General features: G+C 38.5%; 1 protein-coding gene across 1 annotated transcript in view; it reads right to left on the bottom strand.

The window, feature by feature from the left end:
- Window positions 1-22,921, bottom strand: part of PCDH15 (protocadherin related 15) — a 553,205-nt gene that overhangs the window by 191,024 nt on the left and 339,260 nt on the right. Inside the window, exons 18-19 of the mRNA XM_018568452.1 lie at window positions 9,933-10,073; window positions 1,651-1,763 (exon numbers count right to left, since the gene is read on the bottom strand). Coding sequence (XP_018423954.1) covers window positions 1,651-1,763; window positions 9,933-10,073 — 254 coding nt within the window. The remainder of the gene's footprint in view (window positions 1-1,650; window positions 1,764-9,932; window positions 10,074-22,921) is intronic.

Genomic DNA, 22,921 nt, shown 5'->3' on the forward strand with positions numbered 1-22,921 from the left:
TATATAGATATATATAGATATATATAGATACACACACACGCATCGGCAGCCCCTACATTTGTTACTGTGTTAATTAGGTAAATGACACTGGAAGAGCCAGGTCTGGCAGAGAAAGGGTATTTAAAGGTAGCTCAGTGAAGGTGTATGATTTTTGCAAACAAAGAGAAAAGCCTGCAGGTGTAAGTTGCTGCTGCGCCAAGTGCTAGGGCATGTGTCTAGGCCTGTCTGGTCATACAGGCATTTTAACTAGACTGATGTCTCAGGTAAATGACAGGGCACTGTTCACTGATTGAGACTGGGATAGAACAGGTAGAAAGCCTGCACAGACACAACAGGGTAGTAAATTTGCCAGAGGGCTACATTGCTTTGGTGGCTGTATCAAGTTGCAACAAACACCTGCAAGGGTAAACATTTACCACTGCAATAACACTGAAAAAATGTTAGAGGCTCAGTTTTAAAGAACCCGGTACCTACATTTATCTTGTAATTTGTGGCAAAGTTTGAGTTAGAGTGACCCCATAAATATTATACATGCAATCCAGAAGGTTATGGAGAAACATGCATTGCATCGGAGCCCATCCTTGGGCCGAATTGGAGTGCCAAGGTTTTTTGAGAATAGTCTTTGAAAGAGCAATTCTCAATTATGCACTATAGATAATAAAATATAGAGTATGTATTAATAAATACAGTATGTATTAAATTTGTTTTATAGGTATTTGAGGAAGTATACATAATATAACATTTCTTATGTCTGTGTCTCTTCTCAAATGAGGAGATGTTAATTAGAAACAATGCAGAGGGGAGTCAGCGAGAAACATCCAACCCTTTTTGTCCCACCACTATTTATACTGGCTTATCCTGGCTGTTGATTAAATCCTACAGTTTACCATGCAAATTATTCCATCATATAGCAAACAGAGCAGGGGAATTATCCCATGGGTCAGAAATATACAATTCCCAGAAGTGTGTTGGTTCCCACAGGCATAAAAACAAAAATGATGTACAGAATGTTTCCACAGATCTTTCCTAATACTACAGTAAGATAAGGTGTGGTAAAGGTTCTTTGTGTCTCACCATCCCAAAGCCACATTATGCTGCCTTCTGATCTATAAAGTGTTCTGTCTAGTACTGTATACCTTGCAACTGATAGAGGGGAAATCTCCGCAACGAGGACACAAACAGCAATAAAGTCTTAAGAAGGTTTCCCACTGTGCTAGGAAAAAAAATGTTTTTACTGCAGTCTAGTTCTCATTGATTACATTTAGCCTAACTGAGCTCTCTCTGACACTATCAGTTAGATAGAAAGACATAAGATACCTCAAAAACAAGGTCACAGGCAATTAATACAATTTGGGTAGAGGTTTCTAACCCATCCCTATCCTATCCAAAGTTGGGCTATATTAGCACTTAGCCCTAATGTTTAAACAGTAACACAATAGAAAGAACATTGATGACACCCATAATATGGTAATCTAGCAACAAATGAGATGTCAGTATATTTTATTCAGACCCCTGAAAAAGAATTTCCTGCTTCACATATAATACATTTGCAAATCATTTTATAAGCCAGATATACTTGAATTTCGACTTTCATTTTAGCTTTTTGTTCATTCCAAAGGCAAACAAAATCAAAGATAAATGTTGTCTTACCTGTATTCTTCTTGAGTAAATCGTGGAATTACAGATGGCTGCAGAACTGTAATTATTACCATTGTACTGTTAGACTTCACTGGATCTCCATCATCGTAAGCAATGACAAACAACTACAGAGAATAACACAGATTATATGTATCATTAAAAACAGTAAATTTTATTAGACATTAAACACACCTTCTCCAATAATATGCTGTAATAGGTTTTAAAGCAAAAAATAAATCAGACTATTCTGGCTAAGTAGTCTGTTTTTTTTTTACCCCAATGAAAAATGCATTGCAGAGAGCTAACAGAGGATACAGCCAAACAGAAGCATCTGGTCATTGTGGATGTAGGTGCCTTGATTTTCTTTTATTTCTTTATTTAGTTAGTTAATTAGTTAAAAACTGTCATAATTATAGACCTTTAAGTGACTTTAAAGGTGGAAAAAATGAAATGATAAAATGTCAAAGAATCATATATGTGAACTCAACTTTTAGTACTTCTATGTTAGTTTAGTGATACAACTTCTTAAAAACCCTTGTAGACAGATAGAACTGTGAAGATTGTCTTTTTAAGATCTACACAAGTGTGCATATTTTGATACAGTGCTCTGTGTAGATGATTGACCTACTTCTTTTTTTTCTATATTTATTCTCAACCAGCCGCACTACATTTGACCATGTTTATCCATATTTATTTTTGAAAAGATGAATCTGGCATGAGGTGCAGAATGTAGTAGTAGAGAACAAGCCCCCCTTGGGATTATTTTTATTTCCTTTTTTATATACTAAAAGTTTGCATAGAGAAGAGCTCTTAAAACACTAGCAGGGCTATTCACAAAAGGGTGAAGAATTTGGAGTAGGCAGTAGAAGTGAACAATCTAGGACAATATAGCTGAACTGGAAAGTGAACTGAATTGGAGAATTTTTCCAAATCATCTATTTTGCCCTAGATTGTTCACTTCTCCTGCCTTCTCCAAACCCTTCACCCTTTAGTGAACAGTCCTGTAGATGCTAATGGGCACAGTATCAAATTTGAAGTGTCCCACTTCCCATTGTTTTTGTGGTTGTGGTGAAGAAGCAGATTTATTTAATACTTTATGGTCCCAAATATGCTAAAATACCCCTACAGACATTGTTCCTTGAAAGAAGATCTTCCGGCCCTTGTCTATTGGAATGGAAGAGAATGATAACTGCAAAATTTGCCCTTTAGGGCCTGTTCACACCAAGCGCGTTCCAGGAGCAGAGCAGAGCAGTTACAGACCGGATCAAAACTGCGCCCAATGTATTCCAATGGTATTTTGGGCTCTAGTTCACACCGCAGCATTCAGTTCCAGAGCATGTAAAAAACTGCAGCAAGCCCTATTGTACCGGCTCTGGAACGCTCTGGAACACATGCAAATGCCCTGGAATGCACCAAAAGCCCATTTTAAACTCTGCGTGTGCAGAAACTCATGCAGATCTGGTCTGCATTTGGTGTGAACAAGCCCTGAGGCTATATTCACATTATGTGTGATTAGATATGTTTATATGCATTTAAAGCTTTTCTAAGTGCATATACAGTATCTCACAGAAGTGAGTACACCCCTCACATTTTTGTAAATATTTGATTATATCATTTCATGTGATGACACAGAAGAAATGACACTTTGCTACAATGTAAAGTAGTGAGTACACAGCTTGAATATCAGTGTACATTTGTTGTCTCCTCCAAATAACTCAACACACAGCCATTAATGTCTAACCCGCTGGCAGTCTCGGGCGAGCCAGAAGACCGCAGGAAGCAGGACAAAGATGGCGGCGACGTCGGGATCTCGTGAAGGCAGGAAATCATTGTGTGGAGGACGGGAGGAATCGGTGTCCACAGGGAGGGCAGCGGTGAGTACCCAATCTAGACGGGATCACTCCCCTGCCTCAACCTCTTCATTAATAGAAAGGACTCTGGAGGACATGCTGTTGTCCCAGCAAGCTTCCTATCCCTCTAGCCCCAGTATTGCTGAAGTGGAATCGGACTTGGGGAATGCTACGGGGGGATCTCCCACTTTAACTCAGTTCTCAGAAATGTTGGAGAAATGGTTGAATAAGATGGCTAAGCAAATCATCACGGAAATAAGATCGGACATTAGAGAGCTGGGTATACGCATAGACACACTGGAATCTAAACTAGATCAAACTATACTACGCACTAATCAAAACATGAAAGATATGTGGATTATTCAGAATAAAATGGAGGAAGTTCTCTCTAAGGTAGATGACTTAGAGAACAGATCATGTCGCTATAATTTTCGTATCAGGGGGCTCCCTGAAACAGTGACAGATTTGGATACGACTGTAAAGAGTTATTACCTGGAGTGGAGGAAAATAAACTGGAGCTGGACAGAATACATTGAGTCCTTACGGTTAAAAGGCCGGACGGACAGGCTAGGGATGTGGTAGTCAAACCACACTTTTACAGTATAAAGGAATTGATTATGCAGGCTGCTAGGAAACGCTCTGAACTCTTGATCATGGGACACTCCATTCAAATTTATGCAGATATTTCACCGGTAACAATACAAAAAAGACGCTCCTTGAAACCGCTGCTGCAAATATTGGTATCTAAGGAAATAAAATACAGATGGGTGTTTCCTCTTAGGCTAAAAATGTTTTACAGGAATGACTCCTACTCTATTGCCTCATATTCTGAAGGAGAACAACTCTTGCAGCAGTTAGGTTTAATGTCAGGAGAAGTGGAAGCAATAAATGTTGGCAATAGGGGGTCGGGTGACCTAATGACATCTGGATCAATATCCCCTGTGTGGAATAAAGTAAATAGAAGATCGTAAAATCTGATGCTGTATAACATGAGATATATAATTGCTATTTTGGGGCGGAGGTTGGTCGGGCTGGGGAGTTGTGTGCCCTGATCTGACCTTGTTCCTAGAACTATCGGGGGAATAAGGTTAGATCGGTGTTGACATGGCGTCAATATGTTTAGAGATTAAGTGGGCCGGGAGAGATCCGGCTCAGGATTTGTGTTGTGTTATTTATGTTTGTAGGTTGGGGTGGGGTTTTTTAGTACTGTTGTTTTCTGTCTTATGTTTGTGTTGTTTAGTTGACTTTGAAGGGTTCATCTTATTCCCAAAATACCATAGTAGGGCGTGCTGGTTAGGAGTATTTGACGGAAATGATGACTAAGTGGGATGACAGTTAAGGTACCGATAGTGTTTGCATCCCATAATGTCAGGGGCTTTAACTCTCCCCTAAAAAGGAGGATGGCTTTCCAATATTACCACTCGATACAGGCGGGGGCTTTGTTCCTGCAGGAAACCAACTTCTCTGCAGGGTCTCAACCCAAATATATGAATGCCCACTACTCAAAGTTCTTTTTGAGTAATGTGTCAAATAAAACCAAAGGAGTAGCTATCTGTATATCCAATCGGACTAGCTTTCACTCCTTAATGACGATTATGGATCCAGGGGGCAGATATTTATTAGTAAAGGGGTATTTAGAGGATAAGATGGGTTCACTGATATCGTATTATGCGCCGAATTACGCTCAGATTCCATTTTTTGTTTTAATGTTATATAATTAAACACCGCACTTTGAGGGACTAGTAATATGCGCGGGCGATTCCAATCTCGCTCTAGACCATAGACTAGATAGGACTAGGTTAGGCGGATATAGAAGTAGGCACCCCCCAAAAGCAGGCATTAGGCTTGCTAAATTACTGAATAAGCACTTGTTAATAGATATTTGGAGGGAACTGCACCCCCTAGGGAAGGATTACATGCACTTTTCACAAGTTCACCAAAGTTATGCTCGAATAGATCACTTTTTTATCTCAGTCCCTTACACACCTCTGGTCTCTTATGTTAAAATTAAGGAGGCAGTTTGGTCGGATCACTCAATAGTGGTGATGGGATTTTCTACACTTACGGACTTCACTAAAACGCACTGCTGGAGATGAAATGAAGCATTATCCGAAATAAATTCACACCTAATGGACTACTTTAACTTTAATGAAACACCCGACATGTGGGTAACTATGGTATGGGCAGCGCACAAGGCAACAATTCGGGGGCGAATAATTGAATTGACCACTAGACTCAAAAAACGAGCAAATAAACGCATAAACAAATTAGATGCAGAACTTCAGAAACTATCTAAAGCCCATAAACAAAACCCATCCCTAAAGCTCTTACCATCTATGGATAAAACTAGATTGGAATTGAATCTAATGTTAACCACAAGGTGTAATAGACCTGCTATGCTTGCCTCTTCGACGTCTCAGACACAGAGGGTAGCTCCGCCCCCGGTCTGTCGACATCACGCTGCTCCGCCCTCCTCCTCAGCTTAAGCAGCAAGGGTTCACTTGTCTGGTGTTCCTGCAATGAATGCAGGCGCTGGACAAAGCTCCCTACAGACACGCTCTCAATCCTAAATGATAGGCTGTCCCCATGGGACCCTGATCCTGCTGGGACTTCTTGTGCTTCTCATCCTTACATTGCGGCTATACCAGCTTCTACAGCCAGGATACAGACTCCAGGATTACTTTTACCTGCTAACCAGTGTACTCCTAACAGCAAGTATTGATTACCACAGCTGTTACTTGCTTATGCAACTTATCTGACTTTGCTAGTTGATGTGAAAGTGAACATTACAAACACCTCTGTTTATCCTAGCCATACAATCCTGTGTGATATGCACTTGTGATGTGAAGTGAACATTGCAAATACCCGGGTTGTTACTTGCTCAGTCAACCAATTGACTTTTGCTGCTTGTTTGTGAAGTGAACATTTCAAGTAGCACCATTTGACCCTTCCTTACTTAAAACAATAATTGAACTACCATGTGAAGTGACTGCTAATTTCCCTTGTTGGAAGGAGATCTGCAGCTGAGTTCCATCTCCAAACATAAAAGGTCATTACACAAGGGCGGAGAGTAGTAATAGATGGTCAGGCAATCAATTTTATACGCATGGTGATAAAATCGGAACACTTCTGGCCAATAAACTGTCCCCTAGGCCTAAAACATATTCAATACCTAAAATATGCTGTTCCAGTGGTACATATTCCTTTAATCCACAGAACGTACTTATGGAATTCCACTCCTTCTTTCTTGATACTTATAGAAATCATACCCCTGCACCCGGGAATAAGGTGGACGGGTTTCTGGCTAATATAACATTACCAAGCCTCTCTCCTGACCATAAAGCTATGATGGAAGAACTAATAACAGCATCAGACATTAAAATGGTAATAAAGCAGGCAAAGTTATCTTCGGCGCCGGGGGCCAGATGGCCTGCCGATTTCCTATTACAATACATTTTCGGAGGTATTAGTACCCCGATTGGAAAAAATTTTTTATAATCTTAGATCGGGAGGGTGTTTAGACATTGATCTTAATAGAGCATTCTTGTCATTGATTCCCAAACCTAACAAGGATCCTGGGGAGGTCTCAAATTATAGGCCAATATCTCTAATTAATAATGACTTGAAAATTTTAACTAAAATCCTTGCCAATAGATTAAAGACCTTTTTACCGTTATATATACCTAAAGATATATAACGGTATATAAAGATATGTTAAAATGGGAACGGGATTTAGCAATGGATATCCCTAAGGAAGCCTGGCAAAGGTGCTGCACTAGGGTATTCTCAGGACTCCTAAATATATCACTAATGGAAGCAAACTATAAAGTAATGTCCCGGTGGTATTTGGTACCCTCCAGGTTGGCTAAAATCTGTCCAGACGCGTCTATTGCATGTTTTAGGGGTTGCACTGCACCCGGTACTATGTATCATACTTGGTGGCAATGCCCTAAACTTAGACCCTTCTGGAATAGGTTTTATGCCCTTATATACAGAGTAATGAGTATTCATATTCCAAGAGAAGCTCCATATATATTGTTGAATTACCCAATCCCAGGGCTATCAAAAGTCCAGGATAGACTAATATTTTTCTTTTTATTGGCGGCTAAAATCACCATAGCCAAAGCCTGGAAGCAACCAAAGATCTCCTGTAATCAATTTAAATCTAAAATATCATGGATCATGATACATGAGAAACTAAATAGTATACTTCAGGATAAAGAACAAGGATTTGAAGTAATATGGTCTCCTTGGATGAAATATAATAACATGTAGTTGCTAAATAACTGAGATAATGCACGCGATGAGGGATGAGAGTGAACCTACTAGGAGTCATTTTTTATTCTGTAAGGAGGGATGAGTGAGAAGGGAGAGAAGATCTAATTATTGACTCCTCCCCCTACCCCCATCCCACTATGTTGTTTTTTTGTTGTTTTTGTTTTGGTTCTTGTTATTACTGTCTATTTGTATGTGGTTTTATATGATCTGGTGCTATACCATTAAGACGGACGGGATATATCTCTGAGTTTTCATCATGTAAAAGTATTAATAGGTGGATGTTGCCACATGTTGAAGGCCATAAGGAGAAGGATACTAAATGAAAACCCGTAAATAATAATGATATGCATCATTAGTGTTGTATGTTTTGAGTGTTTTATATATTTATTGTAAAACAAATAAAATACTTTGTAGAGAAGTATATTACTGTGGTGGAAGCATCACACAGCAAAAATGTAAAAAGTGTGTCAGTCATTAACGAATAGAAACTGAAAAAAGGCTCAGTCATGAAGGGGTTAAAGGGGCCTGCTGCCAGCAATGTATGAAATTGGTGGCAGCCAAAGTGTTAAAGTATCTAGAAGAATAAATGCAGCATCTAGCCTGACAGACTTTCCTCTGCATATAAAGGACAAAATGCAAGTGGCAAGTGTGAAGGGGGGGGGGGGGCGCAATAGGGGGTAGATGTATAGTACATTTATATGTGTTACTATTTATCTAAAAATAAATAATGTTTAGTTTTACTTTTTTTAAATGTTGACTTCTTTTGACATTTTATTTAGAAAGCAGAAAAACATAGGTGTTTTAGCCATTAAAAGCAAATGTGAAAGCATATTTATTTTCTCATCAAACACACTGCACTAGAACAATGAGTTGTAACTGGCACTGAAGCAAATAAATGAGATTTCAGGAAAGCATACTCTGATATATGTTTGGTGTATGAAAAGTAATATACATACACTGGTCAGACATATCATTATGACCACCAGCCTAATATTGAGTAGGTCCCCTCTTGCAACCAAAACAGCCCTGAACCATCAATGAATGGACACCAATAGAGCCCTGAAGGTATACTGTGATATCTGGCATCAAACTGTCAGTAGCAGATCCTTTAAGTCCTGTAAGTTGTGGGGTGGAGCCCCCAAGAGTTGGACTTGTTTTTCCAGCACATCCCACAGATGCTCAATTGGATTGAGATTTGGGGGCCAAGTCAACACCTCAAACTTGTTGTTGTATTCCTCAAACCATTATTGAACCATTTTGCAGTGTGGCAAGGCATTTTATCCTGTTGAGGCCATTGCCATCCGGTAATCCTGTTCCATGAAGGGGGTGTACTTGGTCAGCAACTATCTTTAGGTAGGTGGTATATGTCAAAGTAACATCTACATGAGCAGATGTTCAACAGCAGAACATTGCCCAACACATCACACTGCCTCTGCTGGCTTACCTTCTTCCCATAGTGTATCCTGGTGCCATCTCTTCCCCAGGTAAGTGACACACACATACCCACATTATGTAAAAGAAACTATGATTCATTAGACCAGGCTACCTTCTTCCATTGCTTTGGGGTCCAGTTCTGATGCTCACATTGCCATTGTAGGCATTTTGGTGGTGGACATGGGTCAGCATGGGCACCATGATCAGTCTGTGGCTATGCAGCACCATATGCAATAAACTACTATGTACTGTGTTCAGACACCTTTCTTTTTGAACCAGCACTAACCTTTTCAGCAATTTGAGCTACAATAGCTCTTCTATTGAATTGGGCTCCATGGGCCAGCCTTCTCTCCTTATGTGTATCAATAAGTCTAGGCTGCCCATGACCCTGTTGCTGATTCTTAGTGACAGGGAAAAACTTTTCTATGATGTAACTAAACCACCAGTAGGTTTTCTTATCTCATAAAAAAACATTGCACTTTGGACATTTTTATGGGTTTCTAGGAGGTAACACTTGGTGCATGCATTTAACCCACACCCAGCCCTCACCAGCATTTGGTGCAGTAGAAATATTAATAAATAATGTCTATCTTATCTTAGATAAAATCTATCTTAGGCATCCCCAACACATATGCCCAGGTTGGGAAACGCATGGTGGAAGTAACATTACTGGCATTTTGTGAAGGTGCTCAAAATTTCACCTGTAGTATTGAAAAAAATTGATTTACTTACCCTGAATATAGTGCTAGGATCCTCATTAAGATTGACTCTTGTTATGACACGACCAGTGTTTTCTTCCACATCAAATATGCTGGCACTGTATGGAAACTGGGTAACATCTACTTTATATCTGACATGACTTGCTGGTGTACCCTTTGGGGAAAAGAAACATGCTATGTTAGGGCATGAATATAGTCACTGGAAGGGTTAAACAAGTGTGTATATATTAGCGTTTTTTAAACTTCTCACTATTCTGCAGAAACCACCCCCCCCCTCCCCACAGATTTCAGGCTTTGGGCAATGGAAAACCATAGATCTGTACTGATATGCAAAGCACAGAATTCCACAGCAGCCACCTTTCTGTGAAAATTAAACCAAAATCTGACCATATCTGTACTGCTGGCAAACATCTGCAACACTGCTCTTATTTAGGGGAACAATAACAAATGCTCTCCTTCCCAAAACACCGGTCAGTGATATCTGTTGAGACCTGAAGTAACCTAGGTTTCATGGGTCCACTACCTGTGGACACCTAGCCAACATTAAGATATTGGCCTACAAGTTCTGGCATTTTCTAGTCTTTTTATTTACCCTACAACTAACTGGAACTAACTGAACCAAGGAAAATCATGTGCAAAATGCAGGAACCAATAGCAGCCAATTGGCTATCAATTTTAAGTAATCAGAGAGGTGAAGCAATGATTTTTAATTGCTTTGAGTAATTAATTATATACACAATTATTATTCTTCTCTGTATGCTTTATAAAATATACAGATTCAAAATAATGACTACATTTCCAATACATCTCTTATGGCGGGCCTAACAAATTAATGTGAACGGTCCAAGTGAAATAAATGGAAAAAGGTATGATTTTCAATTTTCAGTGCAAATCAAATCACATCAACAGAACAAAAGTGTGAACAATCCATAACAAACAAGGTAGAAAGGGTATATTTTAAACTGTTATAGTATCTATCACTTTAAAAAAGAATTATAATAATGATAGGCTCTATTATTGATAAATTCAGCAAATATGTGATGTAAATGTAAGAAAACATGCAGCATCACCATAATGTTTAGCAGATTTGATAACTGACTGTCAGCATCTGTTTTGCCATTTCAAAGGATGAGCAAATATTTTAAAATCCACTACTGGACCCAAACTGCTGCTAAGAAACAACTAGTTTTTTTCTTTATATATTATTTGTAACATATGGGCATCAAAAACATAGCCCTAACCCAATTCCGCTACTAGTCTGTAAGCCTTTCAGCACCTGATAAAGATGAAGAGGAGTTTAACATTTGGACCACCATCTCAATGTGCCTACCCAGTGTTGACAGCGCAATGCTTTTCCACAACAGGGGTACCCCTACTATGGGCAAGTAACGTTTTCATAAATCTCCATTTTTGGTTACCTTTCCCTCCATAGTGAAATATTAAAGGTGTTTTTTTGAATCTTGTACCAGTTGATTCCTTCATCTCTAATCTTTAATATTTTCTAATTTTGACTATTACTTATGCATTGTTGTTTTCCTCTCTAGGTATTAGTACCACCCTGGCCTGTTTATTCCCTGCTGCCTTCTGCTATTCTATACCTTCATCCTTGCAGTAGTAGAGAAAAAACTTGATAATTGATACACATGCACGCTTTTAAAATATACACCTATAATACACACATTGGTCTGTCAGGGGTTGTTTGGCATTTAGGGTACCACATCCACAACTTTCAGTATAAATCGTGTATGACACACAACAGAACTCCAGCCCATTTTAAATTATGCCCAATCTGATAATTCCACATTAATCTATAAAGCACATATTATTTCAAGTATCTCCAGGGTAAGTCCCATAGATTGGTTATGATAGGCAATCAAGATGGGGTTATCTCAATGCATTTCATGGATGTATGTTTCACTTCCTCAGGACTTCAAGTAGAGGCACTATAAAAATGTAGAAGACTCACCTGAGACTTGTCCAGATGGAGGTCTGGGAAGGTGAAATCTTGCAAACTGGCAGAATTCTTCATGGTAATGGAGAAGGGGAAGGTACAAGATGGTGGTGGCTTCACAAGCAATAAAAGCTCCCCAGTATCTTCCCACTTGAGAAACGGTTTGGAAGAAATGGAAGCATTTTCCTCACAATCATAGGCTGAATACTCATCTAGGAGGCCTCAATCAACATCCCTATCTGCATCTCCTGCTTATAAAGCTACACAACTTTATACACACTCTGACTCCATTGCCGACGTAGGGGACACTCCGCCCAACTATCCTGCTCCTAAAACATTGCTCATTTCTCTACAATTTTCGCTACAACAAAATATCACTACACTTTCTGCTCATAGTCAGTCCCAAATTAATTATTTTGGTGAGTGCATAGACCACATACAAAGGAAAAATGGAGGACTTTCAACTGGCTCATAATAACTGTTAGGAAACCAAGAAACTAGACTGAAACATAAAGTCCAGTTTTAAAATATAAAAGGAGTTTACTGAAAACAAAAATAAATATACATGGCAAAAAACAATGGAGAAAGTCCAGGACAAAGTCGGTGCCAAGCCAGGGGTCAGATGCAAAAATTAGTATTCAGCCAAGCCAGATCAGGGAGCACAGAGAGCCGGATGAACGGAAACAAAGCCAGAGTCAGGAGCCAGGAGATCAGTCAGCCAATGCCAGGATCATACATGGAAATCAGGAATAATGGCAGCACAATTTGTTGATCAGAACAGATGCAAGGGCAGAGGCTGAATGGACAAGATGAAGGTTAAATAGTGGCCTGGGGCTTGCATCATCACTACTGTAAGACAGGAATTACCCACAAGTCCAGCCAGTGGAGTAATCATGTGGGCAGGTTTGGACATTAGAGGGCGCCAGAGAGAGACCACAGTGTCACAAACACTCAGCCATGCTGCAAGCAACTGGACAAGGCAGGGTAAGAAACCCTGACAGTACTCTCCCCTCAATGACCCCTCCCCAGTGGGAGAACGAAAGGCAGAATGTATTCTCATAACAAATACCATTATTATTAATTATTAAGAAAGCAATTCATATCTATGTCAATATTTAGTCCTCTTGGACGCAATGTGTCTAGCATGACAATCCACTTTGTCTACTTTTGGGAAACATCTATTTTTAAGTTGCTACCTCTTCAATGTCTTCTTACTTTTTAATACCCAAAAAATGTAACCTCTTAGGGTCCTGATTGTGATAGATCTTAAAATACCTGGATACGTTGTGTTTATCTAATCCTTTTCTAATATTTTTTAATGTGCTTTTGGATTATTTTCTTTAATTGTTTCGTGGTCCTACCCACCTATTGGTATCCACATGGGCACTCCAACCCATAAACCACATGCATTGTATTACATGAGATTAAATATTTTATTTCAAATACCCTTTTATTCGGATAAGCTGTAAAATGAGTAATTTTCTTTCTTTGCTGTACAATTTTACATCTCATACGTTGTTTACAGGAATAAAAACCAGTCCCATTGAACAATGTTGATGGTACTCATGGGGGGGTTTACTACATTGTGTACTAATCTATATTTTGAAGTCCTGGGCCCTTCTGTAAATAATTTTTGACTCATGGGCCCCATGACAGCATTACCCATAAGAGTACCCAAATGTTTACTCAAATCTTGTCCTATTCCCTTTATTGTACAGTGAAATCAGTAACAAATCTTTAGAAAAAAGAAGAAATAGTCATACACCTGACAGATAAAAAGGCAGGGGGAGGATTTTAAAGGGAACAGGAGCTAGGGAGATTCTACTCAGATGTGCAATGGTACACAGCTTGCTGATGGGTAAAGCAAGCATCTCACTGCACTTTACACTGGGAATATGCCCAGAAAACCCTAAGATGACCAATAGTCAGGGAGTGGCTTGTTGGAGAGGATGTGGAGCACAGGGAACTCTATTTCATTTGTGGTGGTGCCCACCAGTGATAGATTTCTGGACAAACCAGTTATTTTTATTTCTTAAATATTGGGCAACATAGTAGACCCCAGCCCCCTCTGACCTTATTGAACTTAGAATTCTCTACATATAAATACTCTACTGCCTGCTAGGAGGTGTATCTATGGTTTGGAAGCAACCTCAGTATCCTCTTTCCCAACACCTTTTAAATATTTGAATGAAAGCACCTACTTTGAATACATGTTCACTATGATATATCAATCCTAACCATGATTCCACCACTTATGGGGTATATGGCTCCAACACTCTGATTGTACTTTACTCCCACGGGTTTTCCTTGCCTTTCTCTTCCCTTGGGCACATGGGACTTCCAAGTGTATGCAGACGTGTGCTGTTTTCTAGTCTCCCCTTTTTTCGCCGGTGTGTCAAGCATAAAAGACAAGAAGACAAAAATTAAAACAAAGTCAGGATGGTCCACATCCTGACTTTGCTTTCATTTTTGTCGTCTTGTTTCTCTAATATGTTAATGTTTACCTTATAATATTGGAAATACATGTATGATGTGCCCTGTAAAAAGTTGATGATTTGTAAAGCCATCTCTGTTTCACTGATATGTGTTCCTTTTGTTACCACAGTTTATGTATGGCCTGTACATGTTTAGTTGCAACTTAATAAAAATTTGAGTGAGAAAAAAGTATCATGGGTGAGCTCAGGGATAACTCTGAAAAAGCCCCCTCAATTTAGTGAGATATATATGATTATATTATCACAATAATAAAATCCATTATTTATAAAAAGTGATAATAATAAATTATTAGTGTAACATGTTTCAACATTCATTTGTACTATTTTTCTCCATATTTCCACACGTGTAGATAATTTACCTATTTTGAAGATAATACACTTTTATCATTACTTGGAGGTGCTAATCTCCTATTTATTCATAATGTTCATATACACATACCTTTTGAGATGGCTAGTAGGGGATTACTTTTATACAGACTTCCACACTAAGGGGTATTCAGCCTCGCATGGCATCTGGAAATCCTGCCTAATTACAGCCCCTCTAGAGGATCCCTATTATAATCTCTAAATTTTTACCAATGTCTTCTACATTTGATAGTGCCTCAACTTGAACTCCTGAGGAAGCGGAGTGCACATCCGTGAAACGGGTTGAGATAACCCCACCTTGGATTCCTATTGTAAGCACTCTATGTGCTTACCCTGGAATATGTTGTGAGATACATAAAATAATATGTCAATTATAAATAATGTAGAATAACATCAGATGGGGATATATAGAGGCATAACATATTACTGGAGACAGGCTGGCTATTTCCAAATCATATGTATTTTTATAATTTTTAACCTGTTGTATATTCAGTTAAATTGTGTACTGTTATAGATATTTTATTTTGTCTTTGAGTGGGTAACTTAATAGTCCATTGTGTATCTTACTCAATTTATACCTATAACACACACACACACACACCAGAGGTAAACAAAGAAGCATTTGCATAGCAGAAACTGCAGGATGCTATAACGATAATTTGAAGATGCAAGCAGACACATGAAGTCTGCCATATGAACGTAGGCCATTTTAGATGGTAAGGTTTCATTTTATTTACAGCAATGCACTAAATGCTTTTGTCATTTCTCACTCATAAACAGTCAAGGTGATTTGCTATTTGACAGTGTTAACTAAAAGCTTTAACTAATTATTCTCATTTTTTTACAGGGATAGTTTATTGCTTTTTGATGGCAAAACAAACTTCAACAATGAAAAATCCAGCACCTAGAGATATTTTTAAAAACCGACTGGCCTTGATACACATATATGTTTTTGTTGTTTGTTGATATTGTGGTTGTTGGCTAATATATTATTTATTTCCATAAAAAATTTGACTGGATTTGATGTGCTTATTTTTTTTATTATATCTTACTTGTCTGACTAATGTGTTATTTCTTCCTAAAGAGGAATTTTATTTAAGCCGCATATGTGAGAACAGTTAGGCAGCAGTGACAAATTATTCTTAAAATGCCGAGCATGTAGACAGATTTAAAATTGTCCCCAGAAATCAACAAACCATAAAAAGACATACATTGGCCATACCACTAGTGCGTTATCTGAGTATTATTTGGAAGTATAACAAATGATCACATTTACAATAAAGTGGAATATAGCAGCGTATCCAGAATCCATTACACTAGTATTTTAAGACACATCTCTGGCACTGATCAATATGTAGGGATCCAGCAAAGTAATTGTTTTAAATACTGGTTTGCCCAATACCTGTCGTTTTGTGTTTATAGTTCTTTCCATAACAGCATTATTAGAGCTGCCATACTACTACTGTTTGAAATACAATTTTCATTATTAGATGGGACTTTTCTTTCATAGCATACAGAATATATGTCTTTGATTTGATTTAGTTTTTGTGAGAACTATGTGAAGCATATTTAAGCTGATGTATTTGTGTATATAGTGATAATAGTGATAAATCAGCAGTTAAAAGGTCCCTGAATAAGTGTGATACTCATTGGCCACAAAAGAGAGTATGTTTCACTCAGTCATTGCTCTTTATTCTTCAGTATATAATTTGCTGCATATGTCTGAATATGCAAGGACCATGTGTCCAGGCCTTTCTGGCCTTATGGACAGGTGCTTTGACCTAACTAACATCTTATGGAAAGTGAGTGAGTCACATTGTTCACAGCGAAATATGGTGCTCAAATAGGCAGAGAGCCTGTTAAGCCCAAGCTGGGAAATTCTATAGCCAGGAGGCTACATATTGATGGTTTTTGGCATGGTACTGATGGACCTTGAAGAAGGTAAACCTTGTGTAAAGACACTTGATGAATAAAAGTGGACAGGGACCTTAAAGCATACTTTTCTTAGTAGTATATCTGACTGCATTCCTGGATAGATCTCCATTTGGGGCTAACATATATGAGTATTTTTTGTGTTTATAGCAATGTAAGAGCACTAGTAGATTATAACCAGAGTAGTTGCGCTAGGATATATTTACAGAAATTAGCCAGCTGCAGCAATATCTATCAACGTGATCAAGTGTAAGCCGGTGTGCTGCGCTTGGTCATGTGTGATCCACCTTTTAATTGGTCTTTAAATTGTGTGGAAATGAGAAATATCACAAACTAAATACAGTGCCAGTGATCAAATCCTTATTGCGGCTGTATACTGAAAAACAAGTCGAAAAAAAGAAAAGATAAATGTGTTCATGAATAAATATTAAATATTAAGTTACCAATGGTGATTGTAAATATCACAAAATATATGTAGCATATGTAAATAAATAAAATTTGTTGTGTGGAAACAAGTTATAATGTGAAAAATAAAATCTGGTTAAAAAATGGTGTAAACGAGTGAATTATTCCATCTGGCAATCAAAAATTAGAAAATAAAAATATGAATATGAATAAAAATTGAATAAAAACCACTTGTATGGCCAGTCAAAGGCTGCAAACCAAAATGCAAAAATTCTTATAAAAACACATCTACTGATAGATCTACATCTGATAGATCACATCTACTGAAGAGCACTAGTGTTTGGAAGAATTCTATATATGCATAGCAGTAGTTGATATTTGCACTTGTACACGAGTATGCCACAAATTGGATTGCCATATATTTATAGTGGGTTCACTGAGGCGGTCCCTGTTATTCTGCCATTGTAATTGCATAGATTGGTGGGAAGGGTTAGGAAAAAAGACATCATGTTAGGTATGTACAGCAGAGCATGGATGAAAGGTAGACATTTGGCTTTATTTCTAGATGGGGTTTTATAATTTAATGGATTCCTGAACACCTGACAATTACAAAATAAGACCATCATGTATAATTATGAAGTAGTCTTTATTTAAAAAAAAATCTTCATGACCATGGTGCTGATTTTGACATGTTTTATTCTCTAAACTTTAAAAAAAACAGAAGACTTTTTTAAAGGAACATTAAAAACTGCCATTGCAATGTTGAGACCCACACTGCATGGGTTTAATGACAATTTTTGTCTGGGGTACAATCTTATCCCTGGCTCCTGCAGACTTATCTTTTCTGTGTCAATTTTCTTCAGCTCTCCATTGTTTGCAGGCACTCTGACCTCACATACAATGCATGACCGGCAGTCCTCCATTGTAAGTGAGGACTCAGAGGCCCCGTGTGCAACTCGGAGTGTCAGAGGGAACATGTGAGCAATGACTGCCGGGGAGAGCATGGGCGTGAGGTAAATAAAGCTACTTGTTACTGGTAGCCTAGGCAATAACAAACACTCAACCCTAGCAGTGACGCAACATTGCGATTAATCCAGAGTTTAGTTTAAACAAATTGGTGAATGGGTGAGGAAGTTCCACGATTTTTTGAAAAATTACAGTATACAAATTCTAAAAGGTCAGTTGACCCCAAACTGATAATTCTGTTTTTGGATGATGCTGGAGGGTTTATCCACCTGAAATTTTTTTTGTATTTCTCGGGAATGTTACATTTGAGCTTTTGGGTCTATACACTTTCTGCAGTCCTTATGTAAGGTTCCCACTCAACCTGTTGGATTTTTTATTCAACTGGGATTATGGGCAATGCAACTGATGGACCATACAAAGGTAGGAGCATCTAAAACTCCATGTTTGTTGTAAAAAAAGCAAGACCTCTGAGATATCACACTGTTGGAGTATCATGAATGTATAAGATACCAGGGACTAACTCAGCCCACCCACCTGTATCTATAACTAATATATTCAATTTAAAATAACCTCGTGTTAACAAAGTGTAAGTTTGTGCCATGCGATCCATTCGCTACAATTATCCCAGTGTAAATAAATACACAAATATATTCAGTGATGTAACAGTGAAAATATGTAAATCACCAACATTAACATACAGGTGAAACTCTAAAAATTAGAATATTGTGCAAAAGTTAATGTATTTCACTAATGCAATCCAGAATGTGAAACATGTTATAGGGAAGAGCCTGGCTTTTCAGGTTCGTCCAGGTTTTCCTAATTGTAGCTGGGATCAGGAGCTCTGCAGATTTCATAGAGCTCTGGGTGGGATGAGATCTCCAGTCCTGGGGCCAGGTGTTGCCAATGACCAGCTTGGGCTGATCAGGTGGCTGAGAGCAGCCTCATTAGGAAGCCAGCCCAGTGCTCAGAGAGGAGCGTTGGAGTTGTGTGTGTGCAGGAAGCACATGGAAGCAGACTCAGGTGGGACAGCCAGGGAAGGCTGGGGGAGGTTGGGAAGGTCGGTGACCCTAGGATCTGTGGTACATACTGCTAAGAGAGCAGACTGAGGGCTCATGAGGAAAGCTACTGAGCCATATAAAGGAATGTCTTATGTTGTGTGGACTGACTCTTTAATTGGATAGATTTTCAGTCACAGAAGAATGAGGGGGTTAAAAAGGGATCATGCATGACAGAGTCAAACTATGGCTGTGGAGACAGTGGTGATGTCTGCAGCAATCTTCAAGCAATAGGCAACCGGCATAGAATGCCAGGACAGGAGGTATTTACCCAATCATCTACATATAGATCAAGTACACATTAACCTGGTCAATACACATTAATTATCACTCTGTGTGCTCACTCTTCCTGTAAGGATGTTCCTAGTTAGCACATGTGTAATTCAGAAGATTCTGATCACTACTTTCTCCCAGTAGAGTGCTGCTGTTTAGGAGGCTGATATCAATACAAATGTAGCTGCTGACACCAACAGTATTTAGAAATAAAATGTAATTCTTTTTTAAGGCCTGTTCACACTGAGGGGTCTATTCACAAAGCTGCCGAGGGCAGCCGAGTGAATGACCGATCAGAAGTGAAGTGAGCCGAACACCGTTCGGCTATTCACTTCAGGCTGGTACGGCTGATGTCAGCCGTATATCGGCTGAAATCATGGTAGCGTTTTTTCTGCCCTAAAAATCCTCAAAAATATGCTCCCCAAAAAATCCCATTAATTTCAATGGCCCTGTTCACATCTGAGCGTTTTGTCACAATACACAAGACACCCGTCGCTGGAAAAAGTACATCAGATTTTATTTTTTGGCATATTGCAACTCATTTTGGCCCGATGGACTCAATAGGAAACACTTGAAAATTCACCTTTGATGTGTATTTGTGCATTTTATGTGCATTTGCTCATTAACATCAATTAGCTACAATCTGCTCACAAAATGCACAACTTGATTTATGCACAATAAACGCATATAAAAATGCTAAAAAATGCACAAATGTGTGCATCAAAAATGCATGTAAATACCGGCAAAAAACGCTGTCGTCTAGGTGTAAACCCAGCCTTAAATACATTAATTGGCAATCATGTTTATAGCTGCCTGGAATTCAGCTTTACCTTTCATTAGAATAGGCAGGTAAGTAACTGGAATATGTGTAATTAAATTATTCTCATACATTATTCTTATAATTTATCCTTAATAATAAAGAGAGGAGCCGAGCTGAGAATATTACTTGCCAGCTTTGCCAAGTAAATTTGGAATTTTTAAAACATAGGAAAACTAATGGTTTTTAAAAGTCACACACCGTTCAGTAACCTTTTGTTACTTTGTAAGACTTTTTGATGAATGTCTGCCTAGATGGCAGAAAAGGTATGTCTGAAGCATAACGTATGCTGTATAGCTTAACATTTTGCAGATACACTGCCAAAAACTAATGTTCTCATATTATGGAACTGCCAGTATAAAGCTATCAACACATTGTAGCCGGTCATAAGAGAGAGCTAACAAAGGTTGTCATAGAAATATTAGTATCATTAATCATGTCTCCTCTATCGCTTCCTTTTAAGAGAATGGTAGAGACAATATTGTTGGAAATTAATGTGAGACATTTGGATAAGCTCAGTTCACTATATTTGCCAATACCTTTAGAAGAAAATGAGCGGTGAATTTAACTTCAGAAAATTTAGCCAGTAAAATGAATTGTGACAGTAAAAATACATGGATTTTTTAAATGTCTACTGTAATGTCATTTAAAGAAGAGCAAATGAAGTCTGGATGCCACTATGACACACAGACATCTATAGACTATTTGATCTGCCTTATTAGGTAATCAACATATTACACAAAATGACATTTCATTTTTTGGTACTACTGAAAATGTCTTGTTCTTCTTAGTACCCTTCACTTTAAACAGATGTTAAATAAAAAATAGCAGCAATTTCAGATTTTATAATGCTAAATTCAAATTAAATGTGCTAAGCAGAAATGGTTCAGAGGCCAGCTAGAAACTATCATGTCATTGTTTATTCTTTTAAGGAGCCATGTGTTTTTTCCACTCTTATTTGTAGAATTAATGGTTTATGTTAGCATACTACTGCTTTCGTTGTGGGGTAGGGGGAATAAAATGAACTCGGGTATTGAAATATAATGTGGAGAGGAACCTTCATTTTCCGCCTTCATTTTCATTGTCTTACCTCACAGCAGTACAATTACTGCCACAGGGGCTATGGATAGCTGTAATGCTAGCTGGTGATGACCCATAACCACAGATACAGTACATGTGCTGTATATTAAAGCTATCTCTGAAGCTGGATTTTTCAAAAAAAACAGATCAATTCAGGACATCTGTACCAAATTTACATTTGAATCCCTGGCTTGTTTAACCACTCGAAGTCCACTTGTTAAACCCCCTTCCTGTCCAGGTCATTGTTCAGTATTCAGCGCTGCAGTACTTTGACTGACATTTATTCCGTCATGCAACGCTGTACGGAAATGACTTTTATACCATTTTTGGGGACAGATAAAGTTTTCTTTTGGTGGTATTTATTTTTTACTATATTTAGGAAAAATTACTGAAAATTTTGAAAAAAAAACAGTTTTTTATACATTATGTTAGGAAACAATTATTATTACCCAATGTTTTAGTAAAATATAAAAGACGGGGTCACGTTGGGTGAATAGACACCAAACATGTCAAGCTTAAAAATTGCGCGCACCTGCAAAATCGCAAAAAACTACCATACCCAAAATTGACCATAGCCGACACTTTAAAAGCTCTTACAGCTTCTTCTTCTTTTTTTTAATTCTTTTTTTTCAATTACATTTTTTGATATCAGATAGGGGGCTAAGAAACCCCCCATCTGATAACAAAATATGTGACAGGTCCTCTTTATGGAGACATCAGGGGTCTCCAAGACCCCTAATGTCACCTAGGACCCCCCTGAAGAAGTTGATGAAGCAAGGGTCTGCTTCATCAGCTTCTCTCCAGCATCTGAAGCTGGAGAGTGACACGACAAAGCGGAAGTGATGTAATATACATCCATTCCCCATTCTGACACTGGGGAGGGGACCGGAGGGAGTTGGTGTACCGACCTCCCTCTAATCCCCTGTCAGAGAGGCACTATGCTGGCACAGCGGAGCCTGGGACCAGCGTGAAGGCGGGAGAGCGGCCGCGGAGGGAGGGGGGACACGGGCCGGCAGCTTATAGCTTGTATGTAAACAGGCATTGCTGTCTGTTTTAAAATGTTGTGTCTTTCCCACTCATGCGTGCCGCACGGCCTGTTACATCCAGGAAGCTCCCAGCCGGCTGTTTTTTTACAACAATCGGCCGGGAAGCGGTTTAATTGCTCATCCTGCAGTTTGCCCAGGCTACCATATGATTTGATGCCAATTGAAATGAAGGTAGAATGCAAAAGGCATGCCTCTTATGCTTTTGCTTTTTTTTTAGGTTTACAAAATAGATAAATAGTATATAAGTAACAAACGTGAAAATGTCCAGTGGCGCACATTAAAAATGCATGCCCAAGCAGCTCTGAAACTGTTTAGCTGTAAACCGTAAAAATCTTATGTTTTTATTAGGCATAATGTTTTACAGATGGTATTACATTTTACAGCCAGAGCATCACAGCAAGGATCATTCTTAGAGATACAGATATCCATGTACAGTATACATATGTACATATTTTACAATATTTATCACATTCTCAGAGCAACTTCAGATTTTTTCAAACCTGATGATGTAAAGCCGAACATGAAAACAGTCAATCTTATAAACAAGATTTACCAGTTATATTTTATTATATGTGTAGAGGAATCTACATACTGGGGAGTGTTTAAGCTTTGAAGT

This window comes from Nanorana parkeri, unplaced genomic scaffold (assembly GCF_000935625.1).
Source record: "Nanorana parkeri isolate BGI_ZX_2015 unplaced genomic scaffold, ASM93562v1 scaffold32, whole genome shotgun sequence".
Classification (NCBI taxonomy): domain Eukaryota; kingdom Metazoa; phylum Chordata; class Amphibia; order Anura; family Dicroglossidae; genus Nanorana; species Nanorana parkeri.